Source organism: Vicugna pacos, unplaced genomic scaffold (genome assembly GCF_048564905.1).
Source record: "Vicugna pacos unplaced genomic scaffold, VicPac4 scaffold_21, whole genome shotgun sequence".
In the NCBI taxonomy this organism is placed as follows: domain Eukaryota; kingdom Metazoa; phylum Chordata; class Mammalia; order Artiodactyla; family Camelidae; genus Vicugna; species Vicugna pacos.
This window is the reverse complement of record NW_027328742.1, coordinates 11,832,194-11,841,208: the sequence shown is the minus strand read 5'-3', so window position 1 is coordinate 11,841,208 and position 9,015 is coordinate 11,832,194. Positions and strand designations below refer to the sequence as shown.

The 9,015-nt window shown below is 42.0% G+C and overlaps 1 protein-coding gene across 2 annotated transcripts in view; it reads right to left on the bottom strand.

Annotated features, from left to right (window-relative positions):
* Positions 1-895: 895 nt before the first annotated feature.
* LOC140694403 (rho GTPase-activating protein 20-like) overlaps positions 896-9,015 on the bottom strand; it is a 29,445-nt gene continuing 21,325 nt past the window's right edge. For both annotated transcript variants that reach the window (XM_072957664.1, XM_072957665.1), the window contains exons 7-9: positions 8,709-8,898; positions 7,437-7,551; positions 896-6,288 (exon numbers count right to left, since the gene is read on the bottom strand). In XM_072957664.1, coding sequence (XP_072813765.1) covers positions 4,439-6,288; positions 7,437-7,551; positions 8,709-8,898 — 2,155 coding nt within the window. In that variant the 3' untranslated portion in view covers positions 896-4,438. The remainder of the gene's footprint in view (positions 6,289-7,436; positions 7,552-8,708; positions 8,899-9,015) is intronic.

The following is a 9,015-nucleotide window of genomic DNA, read 5'->3' as shown; positions in this document are numbered from 1 at the left end:
GAACATTAAATGAAATAACACAATGTGAAGATTCTCTGCTTTTCAGTCATTTCATTCCTGGGAAAGATAGAATGTTTCTTCTCCTTCTGAAAATTTTAGGCAATAATATTCACCATCCCTGTGACCTGGGAAAGATGGAGTATTTCTTTAAAATACCTATTTTACTTGCTCAAAGTAAAGGGCCTGCCTCACAAGTACAGGTTTTTAGCTCATTTATTCACTCCTCACAGCAGACCAAGAGGCTGCGAGGAGTCCTAAACTGAATTCCAAGTTGCTGTAATCTAAAGATCAAACCTAGGTAAAACAACTAGCATTTAAATCTCAACACCTCCCAAACCTGCATCTCACATTGTCGTGTAATATCAAACTCCAGAAAGCATATTTACTTTGCCTTAACAAATTAAAATAGGTTAGAGAAACACTTTGAACTATCTACCTATGTACGTATGTGCACCCTGGCACTGCACAATGAGCACACATGCTGTACAAATGAAGTAACAGTATATATCTAATACCATCCTGTGTAAATTTTTTTGAGGATTAGGAAACAAAATTTTTCAAATCACACCCCAGAGCCTCTGCCAATTCTATCACACATCTGACATCATGCAAAATGGAAGCTTAAGGACTTTACTCAAAAAAAAATGAAGGACTTATACCCATAAGTGGCTCAGAAATAAGGGAGACCCATGCTTGGTGTAGAAAACCCAGAACTCAAGAGTACTCTTCCTTTCAGCAGGAAAGTTAGCTTATGAGATATCCTCATAACCAGAATAGATATTTTTTTAAAAAGTTAACATTTTACCCAACTGTATGGTTCAATTTTTTTCTTTGTATTGAAATAAACACTTTCCAAAGACTTCCTCTCAATTCATTAAAACATGACCAGGTAGGAAAAGATCAGTTAAACATTTACTACCAGAAGTCGGACTAAGATACATAATATTCTCAGTTACCTTTCAACAGACAAAATATGCCACTGGTTCAAGGATACATTAGACGCTTTCAATTCAATATCACACCATGAAAAGCAGAAAAATACAATGTGAGACAATTTATTCAATCCACTGTTTTCACAGTAGATTGAGATTCTTCTTTAAAAGCAAAAAATTACTTTATTTGTTTAACATTAAGTAGAAATTAACATCAGTATATGTGTACATTGCCCAAATTTAATCAGTGACATTTCTGACAGTGGGTGGTAGGTCTTTACTGCTCAAAGCAAATCATTTTTTTTTCTGGACTTAGGTAGTATATATATTTTTGAATCTCTTTGAAATGGTGCTTAAACTCACACGGAGTGAACTCCGTGAACTTTGAGAGGGCAAAAACGCAGCAGTCACAAGAAACCAGTAATACTGCTTAAGTTTACATGACTTTCGAAGTACTGATGTCTTGTAGTATCTGGATCCAGACATCCTGGGATGCCTGGATGTGTCTGGAATCAACTGGACACTCTGGTCAGAATGGTTCAAATTTAGATTAGAAAATCTTATACAATCAAACCAAGTTGATTTTTTTTTTTTGCTACAAGAATGTAGACTATATGTGTGCATCTGATTCTAGGAGCACCGTGAGAATATACTACCTAAGAAAATGAAGGCTTTGTGTCTAAAGCATGACTTGTTTGGTAAATGATAAAATTAGAAAAGTGTCTTTTTCTGGAAAGACTGACCATGGCCTATGACGAAAAGTTCAAAGTTCCAGTTCAGTATTAATTACATTTTATGAAATTCCCAATGTTAAGCAGAAATTGAACTCATTAGCTAAAACAATTACACAAAGGGCAGTATTACTCTGGTGGGATTGTTAACTGTTGAAGAATGGTGTTTCATTTAATACATAGCATGGACTTCATACACATCCATTATCAGTGCCTTGAAAAATCAAACAACTTTAAAAGTTAGTAGTGGTTTCTGCAAGTACAAAAATACACATTTCCTATATAACATATGGTAGTAAAATTTGTCAAGATATATTATACAAACTCAAAAGAATCTTAGATAAAGCATCAGTCTGATATATTATAGGTTGACAAGAGTGTAATAAAATGACATGTAGTCTGCCTTCAAATCATACAATATAATACTTTACAGCAATATTAAGTATTCACATTAAGTATGTAAGGAGTATCTAAGGGAACACAGAGTAGAAATGGTTATTAAAGAACTCGAGTGTCTATTCTTTTCTCTGCTTCAAACTGGGCGTATGATTTTCTCCCACCAATACAAAAGAAAAACAAACAAAAAAATGGCTAGAACTATTATTTTGTTAAGTAGAGAAGCAGTTTGCTTCTGCAAAAGACACTCCAAGCCATAGAGCTTCATTCACATATTGCAGTTCTGACAGTAGTGTGCCCTCAGGGTGAGGGGAATCCCTGCTGCTCTCATATATCATATCACGTGAGAGGCATATGGACACTTAGAGGAGTCTAAATATAGGAGTGGTTGGTGATAAGGTAAAATCTACTTCACATCTGTGACTGAGATGGCCATTGTCATAAAGGAGCTCTTTGGACACAGAATTCTAAAGGTTTATTATAATGCTAAGGACAAAAAGGGCCATGTCCCCAAGAGGTAGGTAGCACCTATGGCTAATACTGAAAGGACTTCTTCTAGCTTACAGAAAAAAATTTTTTTTTATAACGAAAAAATGCAATCTTTAGGACAACAGGGGAAGCATATTTGGCATGAAAGTTTCTGGGTGGCTAAGAAAAGTGATTTGGAATAAGCAAGTTTGTGGGAGAAAGGGCCATTGGAATTTGAATTAAAGAGGTCAAATGGGTTCTAAGCAATTTCTAATAAGTAAGTGTTTAAAATGAAGGAAGGTGCACAGCCATTCCTGCTTGTCCCTTCGTACTGTCTGGCAAGGCCTAATAATCCAAGGAGGTAATCCAGGAGAGGTGTAACCTTTGAGAGAGAGGGGCTGGCAGGTTGTAAAGAGTTACAGAACAGAAGAGCCACCACAGTGGTTGTCAGGCCTTCTTTCAGACAGTCCTCGACACTGGATTTTCTGACCTCCAGAAGTTTTTACATCTTTTTGTCCCAAGATGATTCATGGTGTATACCCGACTGGAATAAACCAATGGGGTACACACCACCGTGTATGCCCCACTGGAATAGACCAGTGGGATACACACCACCGTGTATACCCCACTGGAATAGACTGGTGGGGTACACACCGTGGTGTATACCCCACTGGAATAGACTGGTGGGGTACACACCATGGTGTATACCCCACTGGAATAGACCGGTGGGGTATACACCATGAATCATTTTGGGACAAAATGATGTAAAAACTCCTGGAGGTGAGAAAATCCAGCGTCGAGGAGTATCTGAAAGAAGGCCAGACAGCCACTGTGGTGGTTCTTCTGTTCTGTGACTCTTTACAACCTGCCAGCTCTCAAAACTGCTCTCTCAGCTGTTAAATGGCCATCAGAAAAGGGAAGATCTATCAGCAATTTTTTTTTCTAGTTGATTAATCCAAGAGGCAAGGCTGCAGAAAAACATTTCAGCAAAGAGGAGTCCTGCTTTGATCACCTGTTGGCAACAGTGACCATGCAACAAAGGAAGGACTGTTGTTGCAGACTCTTCCTCCTCACTAAGACAGCCAATGCTGTCAGGAGGGCACCTCCTAGGAGGAAAAAGTGCATTTCTGGAGAATGTTTCTGGCTCAGGCACCTCTGGAAAGAACACTGAAATGAGCACCCATTTCCTTCTTTCTCCCCACAGCTGTGTCCGGGGGCCTCTGCAGAGCAGTGAAACGCTCATGGAAAAATGAACTGACCAACAAAAACTATGATGTCATGGTACTCATGGCTCGAATTCCTCGAGTTTCTTCCACACTAGCTGCCTTAATGGGCTGGTACCTGGAATGATTCTGTGAGGGCACATGATTGACCATGAGATGTCTCAGAACTGGCCACTTGCTTGGTTTCGGGGAAAAGTCTGACGTGATTTCCTTGATCATCTGACATGCTTTCCTTCTTAATGCTTTGATTGGTGGCATTCTTCTTGCTTACTTATTAAAAACATTTCATGGAATGTGGATGGTTTCTTTGCAGACTTCCCCCTCTGTCCATGGTTTTTATTCTTCACTTTTGATATCCTGGCCTTCTTAGTGTCATCTAAGGCGTGTTTCCTCTAGAGATGATGCTTCTTTAGCCCTCTGCTGGGATCTCTTAAAATGCATGACAGGATCAATCCATGCTCTAATAAGGAAAAGCCTCCCAAGCAGTTAGGTGATAAAATCTTTTAGCCTTGACTTTTTGCCAAATAGTCTCAATAAAGAGGATTCTTTGTTTGTCCTAAGTATCAGCAGTGATAACCCCGATGCTACCTGTCTCGGTTATTCTATACACAGGGGTCATAGTAATTATTATCTTTATGTTATTAGTAGCCCGGTTTCTGTCCTTGCAAATATTAGATTCTGATTGTGGTTAAATGTCTTTGGTTACATGCGTGTTCTCAACATCAGAAACCACCGTTGGCCCTGAGTCTGGGCTGGACACGTCATCCACTGTCAAAGAGCTGGGTGAGGATTCTTCTAGAGGCAGAGTACCAGGAGAACACTGCCCATCCTTCTCTCCTTCCTCAGGTGACTTCAAGCAAAGCTCAAGTCCGTCTTCCGCCAGGCTGGATGGAGAGCTACCATCCTTCTCTGATTCCTGGCTGGGGTAAGAACTACAGGACTGGGCTGTTTGCACAGCCCCAAGCCCTTCGGCTGCCATTTGGGGAATGTCTGTCTGTCTCTCTTGCGGTGCGCTGGCTTCTGGAATGCCAGGAGCACATGGAGGTGGCTCCGTGGGTCCTTTTAGAGAACCTGTTTTATTGTTTTCTGGTCTCGGTGCCCTTGCCTTCTTTTTGAGAGACCAATTTTTCAAACTGGCTATACCATTTCTCAACCATGTGCTGGGGTGCAGAGTTACAGAACGCATTTGTGAATGCCCCTCTAGACTGTCCTTTTTTGTATGAGCCTGGTGGCTACTGGCCTGCCCTGATGAGGGACCGGGAATTCCAGAAATGAGGCTGGAACTGCTTAAGTCAGAAGAAAGCTCTTCCTGTTTTCCTTGAGGTCGAAAAGTGCAATCTATTGGAGAGGATGTTTCAGTGGGTGTAAACACTGACTGTTCAGAAATCTGAGAAAAAGCGCTGTCTTGGGAGCTCACTGGCGAGCCAGATGGGGACGTGTCTGGGGAGGACAAGCTGGAACAGCTACTCCTCGGGCAAATGTTTAACCTTGGGGAGAAGACCTTCTCAGTGTTCTGGTTTGCGGCACCACTCTTGCCAACCTCGATCCCCATGACCAAGCTCCGACTGATAAGCTTTTGCCCCTCCATCTGCAAAGACTTGTGCCGCTTGAGATAGTCCTCCTCTTTGTGCAAGAGACTGGCGTCACAGCTTGCGTTGTGCTGCTTCTTTTTTGAATAAAGTCCCCTGAGATAGGTCAGTTTGCAGTGTCGGTCATCGGTGCTGGGCTCTGAGCAGCGCCGCTGCCTCCTTGAGCCTTTGAGGGGCTCTGCTGGGCATGGCGGGGAGTACCCAGCCGTGTCCACAGCGATGGGCTGGTTCGTGGGACAATCGTGTGAGGACAGGTGGCTGTGAGAAATGGTCACTGGCTTGGATTTAGGAAAAAGGTTTACGTGATTTCCTTCGCTATCACACCAGCTTTTCTTCTTATCATTTTCATCAGTGGCATTTTTCTTGACATCAGTGTCTGTGACTAAACTTGTTTTAAAACCTGTCTTACCCTCTTTCTGGAGGGGTGGATTCTGACTCAGATGGTTCTCATCTTTTTTCAGGAGAATCGCATCACAGCTGGACTTGTGTTTCCTTTTCTGATAAAACGCCCTGAGAAAGGAAAGCTTTGAACCCAGGTAGCCGATGCTGGGCTCCGAGCAGCGCCGCTGTTGCCTCGGGCTTTTTGGAGCATCTTCCGTAGCTGCGGACAGGTGGCTGGGGGTGCTCATGCCAGAGGGGGCACTGGCCTGGTCCTGCAGCGAGGCCTTTCTGTACACTGCCGCCACGGTCACCGGCTCAGGCTCACTGGGCTGTTCCACCTGAACGTCTTCATCTTTAGGATGGTCTAAGTCAAAGTCGCTCAGGGTTAAAACGCCTTCCGCCTCAGGCTGCTCGAGGTCATAGTCACTGAGGGTTAACATGGAGTCCATGCTTCTGCTGCCTGGACCGAGTTTCTTTACCAAGTCACTGCATGGAGCATCAACTTCTTCGTTCAGCTCATTTTCCAGGCTGTCATAGGAGGAGTCATTCAGCTGGAAGAAAGAGTTATCTGTCGAAAAAAATCAAACCATGATTAACATTTGCATTTGCCTCAAATACATGCTGCCTTAAAAAAAAAAACTAAACAACTATGATGTTTAGTTTAATTCTGTTTTCATGCAGATTTTTCAGATTCCTACTCTCAAGAAAGAAAGCATCTTTCATAATCTTTCTAGTTGTTAGTGCAGAAACTAAAAGTAAATTTTGGGGGTATACTAGATTTACCTCAGTCCCTGAAGAAATAGCTTTTCTTTAAGTAAGGTTTCCTCAAAGCAATGAAGACATGTCATAATACCAGGAAATGGTAAAAAATACAAAGAAATTAATGCAGATACACTCAGGTTCTGAATAAGACTGTGTCTTTTAAATGGATTAGCTGGTGGATACACCTAATTAACTCTGTTAGTCTCAGAGAAACCATTTACCAACCTTATCAATTTCCCTTTGACAAAGTCCTTTAATATCTATTACTTTGTTTATTTTTTACAGCAATCAGACCAGTTAGATGTTATGGTTTCCCATAATTACAGGAGAAGATACTAATGTTACGGTGGCACAGAATAATTGTTCAAAGATAACCAAGAATTGGTGGTACAGGCATTCATATTTTGGAAGGCTGAATGTCTTCAAGCCCCACACACCCTGCCCCGCCCCATGAGGCTAGCTGTTTTCTCAAGTACTTTGCAGGGCGCTGGATTTCTGAGAGATGTCAGGGACCTCGGAGAGGAAGATGAGGAGCAACCAGGCCAGGCCTGCTTCTGGGTCTCCTACTCCAGTTTCAACCACAGCACTTGTTATATTGTAAGATATTGCAACAATATGTTGTAACAATATTGTTATATTGTAAATCTGTTAATTGTTCTATTGTATATCCTTGTAAGGTTTTATTTTGAAACAAGAAGTTAGAATTCTGCCACTAACAACTTCTTGGAGTTTGGGAACCTTGTCTTATACACTAGGTAACCTGACCACAGTGTTAACACAGCGTGACCTACGAGCAGGCCTTCTAAGGAAGGGGCGGAAGCCCACGGCCCCTGACTCAGGTGAGAGGCCCCTTCACCCGAGCTGCTCTGGGCAGCAGGGTAATCGGTGCCCTTGCTGACCTTCACGTGTGTGTCTATTTCTCACACACAAAAACAACCCCATTATTCACAATACCTGAGACATTCTCTTTCGTAGCACATGTCACTGAAACCTCTTCCAAAAGGGAAGTGATTTCTTCTCCAAATATTCTACAGCAATTTTCAATCAGAAATTGTATAAGCAGAGAAACCTGCACAAAAAAGGAACAAAAATGAAGGGTTACTTTTCACATAGCGCACCTATAAATCAGACTTCATATACGAATCCTGGTTCAAACCAAAAAAAAAAAAAGTGAAGAATCCTGAGAAAAATTCAAAGTTCATGTCTGCTTGGAAACTAAACAGAACCGTTTCCCCTAAAAAAACAACAGTAGTTTGAGTATAGAAATCCATTTTAATCAGTGGCTTAAAGTTATTATTTCTGGCCTTGGTTTAATGCTAACAGTTTTATACTAGTGGTCCTGTCTTTAAAATTAGGGTAATTTTAAGTATTCTCTGTACTGGGCATTTGGGATGAAGAAATATACTTTCTTATTAAAATTCATGAAGCGTCGTTAGATAGACTTATAAAATATGTTTCTTATGTAAAAGGCAGGTGTCATAAGTGTGGGAGGTGGGCATCCTCTGTGGATTTACTCTGAAGGAGAGGGACGGCTGGAGAGAAAAGCGTACATTTTCCCTGACCAGCCTCTTCCTATGCATTTGCCTCCCTGAGGAGCCAGAACTGGAGATGCTTGGAGAAGAGCTCACTGGGGAGAGCTGTGCCTCCACTGAGATATACTGGAACCTTTCCATAGTCTTCTTGCCCCAATAGCTGAGGCAAAGGAGCAGGCAGAACGTTGGGAGGAAGAGGAATCAGTGCCCCATCCTTGTACTAACCATCAGGTACTGCAGGAGTGTGATTTCAAGTAAGTACTGAGTGAGTGTGGTACCATCGCCACCTCCATTGTGTTAGATGAGGAAACTGTGGAACAGTGTAACTAATTCTGCCCTAGATTGTACATCTGGCAAGTGGGGAGGGCTGAGATTTCCACCTGCGCCTGTTCAATTTCAAAGTCTTTTGTTTCTTTTTAAAATCTTATCAACTGCTCTTCTCCCTCTATGGTTTCAGTCAATCACAGCTGTTTTGCCTCCTTAAAGGGAAAACAGAAGTAACCCAATTACTATCACTTTCTTTGCTTAAGAAATCAGCTTTCTGCAGTCTACCAGGAGAGGACAGAACAGTCGATGAACTCAGACTTATAAGAAGATGTACTTAAGGACGTGTCTTTCAGAACTAATACCCCAAACTTTAGGTTCAAAACGGGGACTCAGTGCCCCAGGGCAGAAAAATGAAAAACTTCATTACCTTATTTGTAAATTCACTTTCTATTTCGGGGCTGGAGGAAGCAGGAGGCCAAAGGATGCTTGGAGCGATGCACACTGCTAAGTTAAATGAATTCATCTGGTTCCATGAGGCATGGTTTTCAATCTTGTGCAATAACCCGAAAAGATACTTTAGCAGAACAACATTCGCTCTTGGGAGCCGGTCTAATAGCCTAAAGACAAAGGTGCTCTTTAAGCAAGACATTTCGTGGAAAACTTGTAGACAGGGCAACCTTTCTTCGCTTTTCATGGGGAACCACGCGAAGCAGAAACACAGTTCAGGTATGCGG